Here is a 15628-nt window from a genome sequence, read left to right on the forward strand (position 1 = left end):
GACCTTGTAGTCTTGTTAAAGATTTAGGACTTTGTTCTAAGAATAACAAAAGTCATTGAAATCAGTAGGCAAAGGAATGACATTAGCAGGTTTGTTTTCATAAATCTGTCCTGGTAATATGACCACATATCAACCCAGGAAACAGAAGGTTCTGAATTGCAAATATGAACTCAGAGTTAAAGGAGGACTGGGCTGCTGAAGCTATCTTCAGAGAAAGTTAACTGATTTAGGAAGCAGGAGGGCCAGGTGCTGTTGATGAAGCACTAGCTGCATGCCCAGCACTTTACATACACGGCTTCTATTTGTAACTTTCCTTCAAAGGAAACAGTACCACCGTTTTATGGTTGACAGAAAAACAGGGTTTGGAAAGGTTAATGATGTGCTTAGTTCTCACAGCTTATTAGTAAAGGAAGCTGAATAATACAGCAGTTTGAAGGCTCTGAAAGGAGAGCCTTTGGTTGTAGATACACTAGGCATGGGATTCTGGTACTATCACCTGAGCAATTTACTTAGCTTCTGTACCTGTTCCATTCTCTTCATCTGTAAAAGGGGTCATATCTATTTCCTAAGGGAGTATGAAAATCAACTTAGCAACACTTCATCCCGTGCTTGACACACAGAAGATATTCAGTAAATGCAATGGTTATTATTACTATCACTATTATTGCTATTATTTCAGGAGAAATATGAGGTTGAACCACAGTCCATACTCAGTTCACCAAAGCCCCTTTTCAGAGTGATGAGCTGCCAGGGTGTGAGCTGAGGTTTGGAGCTCTAAACAGCCAGGCTCATGATGGGCCAGACTTGACTCTTCACCAGGCAGGACCTGAGGAAGTGAAGTGGGAGGAGAGGGGAGAGGCACAGTCATTGACTCAGGAGGTGGACTTCTCCTAACTGACCACCCTTTTTGTAGCCTACCGGTGTGTCCCAGAAAGCAGGTCAGGAAAAAGCAATCCTGGAGAGATAGGCTCCAAATAATCGCTTGTATGATTTCTGTTTCTAGGTTTTCCTGAAATACATTCTTGACTATCCTCTGGGTGACAAATTGCGACCAAACTTGGAATTCATGCTCGCTCAACTGACGTAAGTTGAAGTCATAAACCGTACAAGGCAGGGAGGGGGGCGGGGAGCGGGTAGATTCCCTCACCTTGTAATGTGTGGGCTGTTTTGAAAAGAGCAAAGTCAAAACATAATGGCACATTTTCCCAGGGTTTTATTCTATGAACACTGGCTTGACTGCCAGGCACTGTACATGGCTTCATAGAGCAGTTCTGTAAGCTGCTTTTCAGTTGAGTCTGATCATCAGTTGTCCTTAAAGTCTGCTTAGGAGAACAGTAAAAATCTAACAATTATATTTGAAACTGCAAAGTAGCCTGATAAGTACCTGTATTAAAGTTGGGAAAATGGAGTTTTTTCCCACTTTTTAAGAAATAGACTGGCACCTTGAGGCAATATTTTAAATCCTTAAAAATAATTATTGGTCAGTTTTAAAGTTACTAACAAGTCCTTCTGATGTTCTTACCCTAGTTACGAACATGAGACCGGGAGAGAGTCCGCCTTGGAAATGATTGCTTATCTCTTTGACACGTTCCCTCAGGTACTGTGAATCACAGAGGTTAGCTGTGGCTCCTGGGAGCCCATGGTCCTCCTCTGGTGGGACATATGTGAGAATTCTGGTCTCAGTGTGCTCATAAGTGTCTGTTTTCTTGTAGGGACTGCTCCACGAGAACTGTGGAATGTTCTTTATTCCTCTTTGTCTGATGATGGTGAACGATGACTCTGCCATGTGTAAGAAGATGGCATCCATGGCAATCAAATCCTTACTCAGTAAAATCAGCCTTGAGAAGAAAGATTGGCTCTTCGATATGGTTACCACCTGGTTTGGGGCAAAGAAGGTCAGGGTTGCTTATAGTCATACTGCAAAGAAAATACTGAGCTTTTGGTGTTTGTACTTTATATATTCTACATTGTTGAATTAGTTTTTCCCAAGTAGCTTTATTGTTTTTATTTGATTATGGTAATAATATATGCTTATAGGAAAATTTTAGAAAATACAAGAAGTTATAGAGAGTAACAGCAAATAGAGAATAACATAAAAATCACCTGCATTCCCACAACAAAGTCAGTGTTGCCCAGTTACTCCACTACATGAATGTATTATAACTTACTTAACCAATCTCCATTGATATCTTTGTTTCCAATTCATCCCCATTGATGAATATCTGCTTATATAATTTATAGAATGTATTTTGCCAATAATTGTATCAACTTGCTAAATCTGGCCCCATCATCACTGGCCCACCTTTGTGGAATTAGGGGCACCTGGAACACGTTATTTTTTTTTAAATAAAAAAATTAGAAAAGTGTTATTCAGTGGGTAATCATGAATACCACTTTTTAAAATTTTTGTTCTAGGGAGATGAAGATTTCTTTGTATTTTTCATATAAGCTACCAAAAATCCACATTCTGTTGACTTCTGGTATCATAAAGAACTACTGAGGACAGTCATAACCACCTTCATTTCAGTTTTGGAAACGGCCTCCCAAGTTTATTGTCTTGTGATGGTTTTATTTTCTGTAGCGCTTAAATCGACAACTAGCTGCCCTGATCTGTGGCTTGTTTGCTGAAAGTGAAGGAGTCAATTTTGAGAGAAGACTTGGAATTGTTCTCCCTGTGATTGAAAAGGAGGTTGATCCTGAAAACTTTACAGATGTAAGTTATTTGTTAGGGAGTAAAAAAACAGGTTAAATATTTGTGTCAAAAAAAAATTTTTTATTAATAAAAGTAAGAAATCAGTGCAGTTCTATCTTCTTTTTTGGAATGAAGATTAAAGTAAGTTATCGTCTATGGTATATGATGATCAAAATTTCATAAGCCCCTAGGGGACATTTAGCAGTGTTTGGAGACAGTTTTGGTTGTCACAACTGGAGGACAGAAGGGTGTTACTGTCATTTAATGGGTAGATGCCAGGAGTATTGCTGATCATCTCTAACGCACAGCACAGTTCCCCAAGCAAAGAATTACCTGACCAAAATGTTGGCAATGTTGTGGTTGAGAAACCCTGCTATAGATGTACATCCTGGAGTAAAAATTTCCATAGAATACTTTGAAATTATTGTCTTAATTAATTTAACATTCTTCCTACTCTTAGATCATGGAAGAGACTGAAGAAAAAGCTGCAGATCGCCTTCTGTTCAGTTTTCTTATACTGATAAGTAAACTCATCAAGGAATGTAATATCATTCAGTTTACCAAGCCCTCTGAAACTCTGAGTAAAATCTGGAGTGAGTATTTTCTTTTTCTTTAAAAATAAACACATTAGGAATATATAATATCAGGGGGAAAGTTCATAAAAGATTTAAAAGGCCTTTCAGATTGATTACAGTGAAAGTATTTTTTTCTGGGAGGAAAAGCAAATTATATAATCTCATAAATAATATATTTCATTTATAAGTTAAAAAATTAATTATGTTAATTATTGTTTAGTTGATAAGTATTGTCTGACTCTTGTGACCCAATGGACTGTAGCCCTCCAGGCTGCTACTCTGTCTATGAGATTTCCCAGGCAAGAATACTGGAGTAGGTTGCCATTTCCTTCTCCAGGGGATCTTCCTGACCCAGGGATCAAACCTGTGTCTCCTGCATCACAAGTGGATTCCTTACCACTGGGCCACCAAGGAAGCCCAATTATGTTAATTATGGAGGAGTAAAAGGAAGAAGTTTCCCAAAGTCCTCCTTGCTAATTATTTATTACACATTTCCATCCAGTCTTACTTTTGTCAAATAGCCATAGGGTTTTTTTTGAGGTTGCCGCAGCAGCAGCAATTCCATATAAACTTTTATATGCTGTTTATATTTAAGTAACCATATTATATATAACATATTTAGTAGATATCCTTCTAATTGGCTATAAATAATCCATTGTGTATAAATGTGCCATAAATCATTTCATTGCTATGGGAATATTTAAGTTTTGTAACACTCTTTAAATAAAAAAGATCCTAGAATTATTTATTTAACATTTTAGCTTTGATTAATCAAAACTAAATACTAGGAAATAGACACTGCAGTGAATGCTTTAAATAACCATTTGTTTCAAGAGAACTTATGATTTTATGAGAAAAATAATCCAGTTACTGTATAGCCTACTCTGGTATGGCTCCATTGAGATATTACAGAGGTTCATATAAAAAAAAAGTAAAACCATCTTCATGAAATATAGCATAGACTAAAACTCAGCTATGACACGGATCGTTCAAAATTTTAGTCCTGTTTCCCAACACAAGGCTTTTCTATTGTGCTTCTCAAGTGTGGTATATGGAAAGTGGCTCTGAGAGTAGCATAGGAGTATGAGCTTTGAGGGTGCATAATGAAGATCCTTTAAGAGGTCATATTTAAGGATATGAGCTTTGGGGCCAGATTGAGCTTGGGTCCAGGCTTGGTTCTGCCTATTATAGCTTGGCACATTACTTAGCCCCCTCTGGAACTATAAACTGGGAATGACAATTCCAACCTCACAGAACTGTTGTGAGGTCTAAATGAGCTAATGTGTGTAACACACTTAGCCTGTGGCTGGCACACAGAATGCCTTATTAAATGATACCTTTCCAGTCATCTACCTGGTGCCACTGATTTCAACAGTTAGGAGAAACAAGTATGTACCCCTATATATATTTACATTAATTTTAATTTGAAATTGCAGTTGTTAATGCTACCTTACCTCCTTGAATCTGAAGCTAAGTTCTTATGAAACTGGCCTGTTTTTAGGCTTACTCAGATCTCTCTTCTCATGTCATTTCTTATGGTAGGAGTTGGTTCTCTAGTTATTTCAGTCTCCACCTCACTACTGAGAAGCAGGGACTATTTTTTTCATCTTTGGTTCCTAAATTCAAGCACATAATAGATACTCAAGAAATGCCTAAATTAGTCGTGCTCAAACCACCATAGAGTCAGGAAAGGCTTGAGACGTCTGAGAATGTGTTTTGGCTCCCTCAGGTCATGTGCACTCCCACTTGAGATATCCGCACAGCTGGGTATGGATCACAGCAGCCCAGATTTTTGGATTGCTCTTTGCCTCTTGCCAACCTGAGGAACTTATTAGACAACGGCATGTCAAAAAAACTAAAAAGAAAGTCTCAGAACCTGTCGCAATCCGCTTCCTAACAAGTGACCTTGAGCATAAGGTAAGATTTCTCTAACACCTTGTCCTTCCCTCATCTTTGTGAAGTATTCATTCTGGTTCATGTTACTATCTTGGGGTTGGCCCTTGGGAGGAACTCTTCCAGTCAACAACTTGATGTACATGTGGATCCACACGGGTATTAATAACTAGAGAAGGGTCACCCTCAAGGCCAAGGTTTTTCGAAGAAAAATTTTAGACCACTAATCAGATTTTTTATTTGCTTATTTAGTACATGTACCCTCCATTACATTTTTAAGTTCTTTATCAGTGCTGGAAAGGAAGATACTGTCTGTCGTGCCTCCTTCATAACTTCGTTGATGCCTCAGTGAGATCATGTTCATGAATATGTTAGGCAAGGACCATGTTATATCTGTCTCCCATGTCTTAGGACCTAGCACAACACCTGGCTTATAGTGGGAATGCCATAAACATTGAATGAGTGGAGGATCAGTTCAGTCGCTCAGTCATGTCTAACTCTTTGTGACCCCATGGACTGCAGCACAGCAGGCCTCCCTATCCATCACCAACTCCCAGAGCTTACTCAAACTCATATCCATTGAGTCGGTGATGCCATCCAACCATCTCATCCTCTGTCATCCCCTTCTCCTCCCACCTTCAATCTTTCCCAGAATCAGGGTCTTTTCAAATGAGTCAGTTCTTCACATCAGGTGGCCAAAGTACTGCAGTTTCAGCTTCAACATCAGTCCTTTCAAAGAATATTCAGGACTGATTTCCTTTAGGATGGACTGGTTGGATCTCCTTGCAGTCCAAGGGACTCTCAAGAGTCTTTTCCAACACCACAGTTCAAAAGCATCAATTCTTTGGCACTCAGCTTTCTTTATAGTCCAACTCTCACATCCATACCTGACTACTGGAAAAACCATAGCTTTGACAATCCGGACCTTTGTTGGCAAAGTAATGTCTCTGCTTTTTAATATGCTGTCTAGGTTGGTCATAGTTTTTCTTCCAAGGAGCAAGTGTCTTTTAATTTCATGGCTGCAGTCAGCATCTGCAGTGATTTTGGAGCCCCAAAAATAAAGTTTTCCACTGTTTCCCCGTCTATTTCCCATGAAGTGATGGGACCAGATGCCATGATCTTTGTTTTCTGAATGTTGAGTTTTTTTTTTTTTTTCTAAAAAAGAATTTTATTAAAAAAGCACAAATGCAAAGAAATGAACAGAGGAAAATTTATGCGTCGAACCTGAACTGGTCACTTATGATAATATACATGCTACAATTCCATTCTCTCCAATCATTCCACCTTCACCCTCTCCCACAGAGTCCCAAAGACTGTTCTAAATGCCTATGTCTCTTTTGCAGTCTCTTATACAGGGTTCAGGTTACCATTTTTCTAAATTCCATATATATGCAGAGAAATGCAAATCAAAACCACAATGAGATACCATTTCACACCAGTCAGAATGGCTGCTATCCAAAAGTCTACATGCAATAAGTGCTGGAGAGGGTGTGGAGAAAAGGGAACCCTCTTACACTGTTGGTGGGAATGCAAACTAGTACAGCCACTATGGAGAACAGTGTGGAGATTCCTCAGAAAACTGGAAATAGAACTGCCATATGATCCAGCAGTCGCACTCCTGGGCATACACACCAAGGAAACCAGAATTGAAAGAGACACATGTACTCCAATGTTCATTGCAGCACTGTTTATAATAGCCAGGACATGGAAGCAACCTAGATGTCCATCTGCAGATGAATGGATAAGAAAGCTTTGGTACATATACACAATGGAGTATTTCTCAGCCATCAAAAAGAATGCATTTGAATCAGTTTTAATGAGGTGGATGAAATTGGAGCCAATTATACAGAGTGAAGTAAGCCAGAAAGAACATCAATACCGTATATTAATGAATGTTGAGTTTTAAGCCAGCTTTTTCACTCTCCTCTTTAACTTTCATCAAAAAGCTCTTTAGTTCTTTGCTTTCTGCCATAAGGGTGGTGTTATCTGCATATCTGAAGTTATTGAGATTTCTCCCAGCAATCTTGATTCCAGCTTGTGCTTCATCCAGCCTAGCATTTCTCATGATGTAATCTGTATATCATGTTAAATAAGCAGGGTGTCAATATATAGCCTTGATGTACTCCTTTCCCAATTTGGAACCAGTCTATTGTTCCATGTCTGGTTCTAACTGTTACTTCTTAACCTGCATACAGATTTCTCAAGAGGTCGGGTGGTCTGGTATTCCCATCTCTTGAATTTTCCACAGTGTTGTGATCCACACAGTCAAAGGCTTTGGCATAGTCAATAAAGCAGAAATAGATGTTTTTCTGGAATTCTGTTGCTTTTTCTATGACTCACCGGATGTTGGCAATTTGATCTCTGGTTCCTCTGCCTTTTCTAAATCCATTTTTAACATCTGGAAGTTCACGGTTCACGTATTGTTGAAGTCTGGCTTGGAGAATTTTGAGCATTACTTTGCTAGCATGTGAGATGAGTGCACTTGTGCGGTAGTTTGAGCATTCTTTGGCATTGCCTTTCTTTGGGATTGGAATGAAAACTGACCTTTTCCAGTCCCGTGGCCACTGCTGAGTTTTCCAAATTTGCTGGCATATTGAGTGCAATACTTTCACAGCATCATCTTTTAGGATTTGAAATAGCTCAACTGGAATTCCATCACCTCCACTAGCTTTGTTTGTTGTGATGCTTCCTAAGGCCCACTTGACTTTGCATTCCAGGATGTCTGGCTCTAGGTGAGTGATCACATCATCGTGGTTATCTGGGTCAGGACCTTTTTTGTACAGTTCTTCTGTGTATTCTTGCCACCTCTTCTTAATATCTTCTGCTTCTGTTAGGTACATACCATTTCTGTCCTTTATCAAGCCCGTCTTTGCATGAAATGTTCCCTTGGTACATTTCAGGTAACTATAATAGTACAACTAAGGTAGCAGATTTTTCTCTGGGGAGATAAGAGTGGAGGATGGAAGAAAAGAAAAGAGGAAGGGAAAGTATTTGAAGGTTGTAAAGTTGTCTACCAGTAATCTAAAGATTATGATTTATATCTCCCCATATCCTTTAGCTAAAATGCTTATGACACATAGAAGGGAACATTTTATTTCTGCTCATGAACCTTCCTTTTCCAGATCTGTGCTGGTGGTCATTCAGAGAAAAATCTGCTACCGTAGTTGCATTATTTAGTTACTTGAAGTTTTTTAAAACAATCAGGAATACCATGATTGTGTCTGCCAATGTCCATTTTCTTTTCACAGATGAAAAGTATCTCCCTAGCCTCTTGCCATCAGTTGCACTCCAAATTCTTGGACCAGTCTCAAGGAGAGCAGGTAAGTATTATAATCCTTCCAGTTAAATATAAGGGACCTGTGCTACCAGTAGTATAGGAGTAAGCTCACATTTGGTTTTTGTTTTTCCTACTTAAGTCTTGGGGGATAAATGTAGTATAAATAAACACTTATGTATATGATCAATTAGGCACACATATCTAATCGACTTTGGAGTCCATCCTGGGATTACTCCTGGCTCTGTTTAAAATTACCAATAAAAATAGTACATTTGGGGGCTTTGCTGGTGGTCCAGTGATTAAGACTGTGCTCCCAATGCAGGGGGAATGGATAGCAAAGTGAGGCCAAAGAAGTCATGCCAGGGTGGACAGTGGGTGGGGTCTCACACAATATATTTTAGTAGAGGCTGATAAACCATACATACTCAGGACAGGTAGGAAGAGATTGACTAATACTGACCCACAATGAACGAAATTGTGGATTTTAGTTCACCTTAATCTTGGAGTTAACAATGTGAAGTGGCTGTTAAGGGGGGAAAGGCCACCAAATCTGGTACTGTCCTCACAAAGGCCCAGCTTCCAGAAGGAAGTAATACTCTTGGCATTAACTCTTGATGGCCAGGCTAGCCTTGGACAGCATGTAGTACTCTTGAGTACCACATTTGGGGGAACTTTAGGCACATAGCTCCTCTAGAGGCACACAGTAGCCTGTCCTGGTGAGTCGCCAGGCAAAACTCTGTTTAATAGCCAGGATGGTGAAGGAGTTCAAAACCAACTTGATTTCCTCCTTCACACAATAGGTGTGAAATACCCACACCAGAGATTTCATAGATGTCCCAAGATTAGGATTCGATAAATGGGTCCATTATTACAAGACTGAAAAAACCACCCCTGGGCAATTTAATTTAATGGGATATGTGGTAAAGAAGAGGCTCAGTATATAAGAACCTGGGCTTGAATTCTACTAAAGACCTTTGACTTCTGGCTGACCACTTTTGTCTTTGGGTGAGATTCAACAACTCTGAGCCTGCCTTGGTTTTCTCTGCTGACAATAGTACTTGATGTGCTCAGTTGTGTCTGACTTTTTGCAACCCCATGGACTGTAGCCTGCTAAGTTCCTCTGCCCATAGATTCTCCAGGCAAGAATACTAGAGTGGGTTGCATCTCTTGCTCCAGGGGATCTTCCTGACCCAGGAATCAAACCCACGTCTCTTGTGTCTCAGCATTGGCAGGCAGATTCTAATGCCACCTGGGAAGCCCAGTAGTACCTGATAGGGATACTTTGAAGTTGAATTGGAATGTATACAAAGCAACCAGTCAGTGCTCAAAAATGAAAATTATTATTTCTTTGAGGACTAGATGAAGGAATTTAATGGAATGAGGATGAAAGTTCTCTTGAAAAATATAAATGGATGGTCCAGAATGAAATTACTCAGTGGGACCTTAAAGAACAGAAGCAGGCCAAATGGATAACAGTTACATGGAAATAGATTTGGACACATTGTCGGGTAAACTGAATTTTTACAAAAAGGGACTGCTCCGGAATATTGGAATACCAGTTTTTTATTGTCTAATTGTAGGATACCTGTTTTAGCTTCTGCTTTACCAAGCCATATTTATTGCAAAATCAGAATCTAATTCTTATCTTTCCCCTCTCCCCCACCCCACACCCCTTTTTTTAAAGGTTGTTAAGAATTTGTTGTTTGTAGCCAAAGTCTTATATTTACTGGAACCTGATTCTGGCGATAAGCACGGGGACATAAAAGAAGACGTGGAAGAACAGGAAGTTTTAGGTGATGGCATGGCCAGAGAGGGTGTGGAAGAAGACAAGGCGTGTGCAGATGAGAAAGAAGAGCACAACAGGCCAGCCACACTGCTCTGGCTGATCCAGAAATTGTCCCGGATCGCAAAAGTGGAAGCTGCTTATTCACCTAGAAACCCCTTAAAGGTGTGGTGCCTATGCAAAATGGCTGAAAGTAGTCTTTTTTTTTTTTTTTAAATGATACTAGCTATCCTCCCAAGTCCCTAGAACCTTTTGAACCCAGAACTGTAGCATAATATCTGCCCCTAAATAGACCTTGTTTTCTCAGTTAACTCTGTAGCTACAAGTACAAAAGAAAAATGATCTGTACTTTCAGAGAACATGCATCTTTAAATTTCTTGGAGCCATAGCAATGGACCTTGGAATAGACAAGGTGAAGCCGTACCTCCCAGTGATCATAGCACCTTTGTTCCGGGAACTGAACAGCACCTATTCAGAGCAGGGTAATTCTGCGTCCTCTTCTGCATGTTAAAATACATCTTCTCTCCTGAATGCTTCCTTCTTCTTTTCTGTCTTCCCTTTGTGCCAGAGTTTAAGAAAGAAAATTTGCTAGGTATCAAGGCAACAGCAAACAAATAAGGCATATTTGTGTTATTTTTTACTATCTTCCATATGCTTTCTTGTGTCTAAGAGTGAAGGTTTCTCTCCTAAAGGATGATGTTTTTTAACTCCTAAGTGTAGATTAAATATTAAAACTAATTTGGGGTGGTTCTAAACCTCACAGTGCTGTGAACAATAATGAACAAATGTCACTGTAAGTCTCAAGAATTATAAGGAAAAACTATCAAATAGTTTTAATTTCAGATGTTTTCATTTTTCCCATTTTATTGCCTGGTTCATTTGGTACCTTTCCCTCAGTAATCCTTAAGTTATCTCTTTTGGTAACAGGACTAGTGGAAATTAGGGATTGGAAAGCAAGGGAGTAAAGTGAATGTTAAGAGTTTTAAAATATTAACAAATGAAGTAAATGTCAAAACAGGAGCTGTCTTATTCCTACAACCTTGAGAGTTTCCTTAGAGTAGGTCAGGTTGGCTTTGGCTCTCAACCAGCACTTACTGAGCACCGAATTATTTGCCAGGCACTGGTGGTTAAAAGAGTCTCTGATCCAAAAAAAAAAAAAGGTTACAGCCAGAGCCAACACTCTTGTGACCCATGAATTAGAGAGGACCTAGAGATACATGCTTACCTTTCTTTACCCCCATCTGCACAGACCTGAGAAGGTTAATAAAGGTAACACAAACCATTTGTACAGTTCTCAAATTACTTTAATGTGTTCTGAGCCAGGATCCCCATGGGAAAGCGCTTCATGGTCTCTGATCTCTTGCCACATCCTTGATGAGGAGGTGCCTTGGAATGCTGTGTCCAACACTTCTGCTTATTCTCCTGTCTCAGGAACTCAGAAGTGAAGAGACTAGTTTTTAAATCAGTGTTTAATGCCAAAGTAATAAAAGCGATCATGCCTTGGGAATTTAAATTTTACACGTTAATTTTGTACATATTCAAATATGTCCTTTCCTATGTCTTCCTGATTGTTACTCTGTCATTAGATCCTTCACTGAAGAATCTATCCCAGGAAATCATAGAATTACTGAAAAAGCTGGTCGGGCTCGAGAGCTTCTCACTAGCCTTTGCCTCTGTACAGAAACAGGCTACTGAGAAAAGGGCACTCCGGAAAAAGAGAAAGGCTTTGGAGGTAGGCTTGCCACTTGAAATTGACCTGTTCATTGGGCTTAACAATTTTTAACCAGGCATGTGTGTGTCATACTTACCCAAGGAGGAAAGAGGAATTGGCTGTGTTTGAGAGGTGGGACTTTATAGCTGGGGCTCCAGATTTTGTGTTCAAAAATGGTCCATTTCTGCATTTGATTTTATTGGTTAAACATTTACTTTAAAAGTAATACAAAATTTCTATTCTTTTTTCAAGTTTGTAACTAATCCTGATATTGCTGCCAAGAAAAAGCTGAAGAAACACAAAAATAAAAGTGAAGCAAAGAAGAGAAAGATTGAGTTCCTGCGTCCAGGCTATAAGGCCAAGAGACAAAAGAGCCACAGCCTGAAAGATTTAGCAATGGTGGAATAAAGTGCTCCCTGTGCTAACAGTGTCCGAACTTACCCTGAAACGAACTTTCTGGTGTACCTGCTGGTCCAAAATCATAGCAGGTTTTATTATTTAATTTAAACTTTGGCATAGATTGTATAATATTATACAGTTTAATATAATTCATGTTTGTTTTTAATTAAAATATTTCATAATACTACTGTATCTTCACTGTCTAAAAAGCACTTGACACTAATGATAAAGAGTTTAAAATGTACTTTTCTTTTTAAAAATACACATTAAAGAAGCAAGACAACAGGTAGAAGTTAGGAGTAAATCAAGCAGATGATTTGCAAAATTATAAAATTTTATATATTTATATAAAAAATATACATAATACATATATATAAATATATATTTATAAAGATATATATATCCATTTTAATGCAGAGTTCCAAAGAATAGCAAGGAGACAAGACTAGAGCTCTCTTCAAGAAAATTAGATTACCAAGGGAACATTTCATGCAAAGATGGGCTAAATAAAGGACAGATATGGTATGGACCTAACAGAAGCAGAAGATATTAAGAAAAGGTGGCAAGAATACACAGAAGACCTATACAAAAAAGATCTTCATGACCCAGATAACCATGATGGTGTGATCACTCACCTAGAGCCAGACATCCTGGAATGCAAAGTCAAGTGGGCCTTAGGAAGCATCACTATGAACAAAGCTAGTGGAGGTGATGAAATTCCAGCTGAGCTATTTTGAATCCTAAAGGATAATGCTGTGAAAGTGCTGCGCTCAACATGCCAGCAAATTTTGAAAACTCATCAGTGGCCACAGGACTGGAAAAGGTGAGTTTTCATTCCAGTCCCAAAGGGTGGTGCCAAAGAATGCTCAAACTACCACACAATTGCACTCATATCACATACTAGCAAAGTAGTGCTCAAAATTCTCCAAGCCAGGCTTCAGCAATATGTGAAGCGTGAACTTCCAGATGTTCAAGAAGCGTGAACTTCCAGATGTTCAAGCTGGATTTAGAAAAGGCAGAGGCAACCAGAGATCAAATAACCAACATCCATTGGATCATAGAAAAAGCAAGAGAATTCCAGGTAAACATCTGCTTTATTGATTAAGCCAAAGCCTCTATGTAGATCACAACTATGGAAAATTCTGAAAGAGATGGGAATACCAGACCACCTGAACTGCCTCTTGAGAAATCTGTATGCAGGTCAGGAAGCAACAATTAGAACTGGACGTGGAACAACAGACTGATTCAAAATTGGGAAAGGAGTATGTCAAGGGTGTGTATTGTCACCCTGCTTATTTAACTGATGTACAGAGTACATCATGCGAAATACTGGGCTGGATGAAGCACAAGCTGGAATCAAGACTGCCAGGAGAAATATCAGTAACCTTAGATATGCAGATGACACCACCCTTATGGCAGAAAGTGAAGAGGAACTGAAGACCCTCTTGATGAAAGTGAAAGAGGAGAGTAAAAAGGTTGGCTTAAAACAACATTCAGAAAACGAAGATCATGGCATCTTTTCCCATCACTTCATGACAGACGGATGGGGAAACAATGGAAACAGTGAGACTTTATTTTGGGAGGCTCCAAAATCATTGCAAATGGTGACTGCAGCCATGAAATTAAAAGATACTTGCTCCTTGGAAGAAAAGCTATGACCAACCTAGACGGCATATTAAAAAGAAGAGACATTACTTTGCCAACAGAGGTCTGTCTTGTCAAAGCTATGGTTTTTCCAGTAGTCATGTATGGATGTGAGAGTTCAACTATAAAGAAAGCTGAGTGCCAAAGAATTGATGCTTTTGATCTGTGGTGTTGTAGTAAGACTCTTGAGAGTCCCTTGGACTTCAAGGAGATCCAGCCAGTCCATCCTAAAGGAAATCAGTCTTGTATATTCATTGGAAGGACTGATGAAGCTGAAACTCCAGTACTTTGGCCACCTGATGCAAAGAACTGACTTATTTGAAAAGACCCTGATGCTGGGAAAGATTGAAGGCAGGAGGAGAAGGGAATGACAGAGGATGAGATGGTTGGATGGCATCATCAATTCAATGGACATGAATGTGAGCAAGCTCTGGGAGTTGGTGATGGACAGGGAAGCCTGGAGTGCTGCGGTCCATGGGTTAGCAAAGAGTCAGACACAACTGAGCGACTGAACTGAACACGAGCATTAAGAAAGACTTGCACAAATGGAGAAGTTTAACTACATTCATGGGTAGGAAGATTTAGTATCATAAGTTGCTAGTTGGAAACCTGTGGTTAAATACAAATCTAAGCAAAATCCCAAAGGAGTTCTTCATATTATCCCAACAAGCTGATTCTAAAATTTATATGGAAGATAGTCGAAAATAGCCATTCAGTTCAGTCGCTCAGTCGTGTCCGACTCTTTGCGACTCCATGAATCACAGCACGCCAGGCCTCCCTGTCCATCACCAACTCCCAGAGCTCACTCAAACACATGTCCGTTGAGTCAGTGATGCCATCCAGCCATCTCATTCTTTGTCGTCCCCGTCTCCTCCCACCCCCAATCCCTCCCAGCATCAGATTCTTCCAGTGATACTCTTAAAAAAAGGAGAAGAGCGTGAGGGGCTTGCCCTATCAGATAATTAAAATTAAGACAAAAAGTGGTATCTCGAGAGGGATGATGTGATAAAAATTAATAACTTCTACTTATCAACATTCAGAAAACAAAGATCATGGCACCTGGTCCCATCACTTCATGGGAAATAGATGGGGAAACGGAAACAGTGTCAGACTTTATTTTTTTGGGCTCCAAAATCACTGCAGATGACGACTGCAGCCATGAAATTAAAAGACGCTTGGAAGGAAAGTTAGATAGCATATTAAAAAGCAGAGACATTACTTTTCCAACAAAGGTCCGTCTAGTCAAGGCTATGGTTTTTCCAGTGGTCATGTATGGATGTGAGAGTTGGACTGTGAAGAAAGCTGATCGCCGAAGAATTGATGCTTTTGAACTGTGGTGCTGGAGAAGACTCTTGAGAGTCCCTTGGACTGCAAGGAGATCCAACCAGTCCATTCTAAAGGAGATCAATCCTGGCTGTTCATTGGAAGGACTGATGCTAAAGCTGAAACTCCAATACTTTGGCCTCCTCACGCGACGAGTTGACTCACTGGAAAATACTCTGATGCTGGGAGGGATTGGGGGTAGGAGGAGAAGGGGACGACAGAGAATGAGATGGCTGGATGGCATCACCGACTCGATGGACATGAGTTTGAGTGAACTCAGAGTTGGTGATGGACAGGGAGGCCTGGCGTGCTGTGATTCATGGAGTTGCAA

General features: G+C 39.7%; 1 protein-coding gene across 1 annotated transcript in view; it reads left to right on the plus strand.

Moving 5' to 3' along the window:
- Positions 1-12514, plus strand: part of UTP20 (UTP20 small subunit processome component) — an 88369-nt gene extending 75855 nt beyond the window's left edge. The window contains exons 52-62 of the mRNA XM_055396828.2: positions 1004-1083; positions 1528-1597; positions 1713-1895; positions 2582-2713; positions 3153-3285; positions 4997-5184; positions 8409-8480; positions 10122-10385; positions 10576-10702; positions 11807-11952; positions 12184-12514. Of these exons, the coding sequence (XP_055252803.2) occupies positions 1004-1083; positions 1528-1597; positions 1713-1895; positions 2582-2713; positions 3153-3285; positions 4997-5184; positions 8409-8480; positions 10122-10385; positions 10576-10702; positions 11807-11952; positions 12184-12339 (1551 nt within the window). The 3' untranslated portion in view covers positions 12340-12514. The remainder of the gene's footprint in view (positions 1-1003; positions 1084-1527; positions 1598-1712; positions 1896-2581; positions 2714-3152; positions 3286-4996; positions 5185-8408; positions 8481-10121; positions 10386-10575; positions 10703-11806; positions 11953-12183) is intronic.
- Positions 12515-15628: the final 3114 nt, after the last annotated feature.

Source organism: Moschus berezovskii, chromosome 6 (assembly GCF_049115385.1).
Source record: "Moschus berezovskii isolate FMDL1 chromosome 6, NW_MosBer_1.0, whole genome shotgun sequence".
Classification (NCBI taxonomy): Eukaryota; Metazoa; Chordata; class Mammalia; order Artiodactyla; family Moschidae; genus Moschus; species Moschus berezovskii.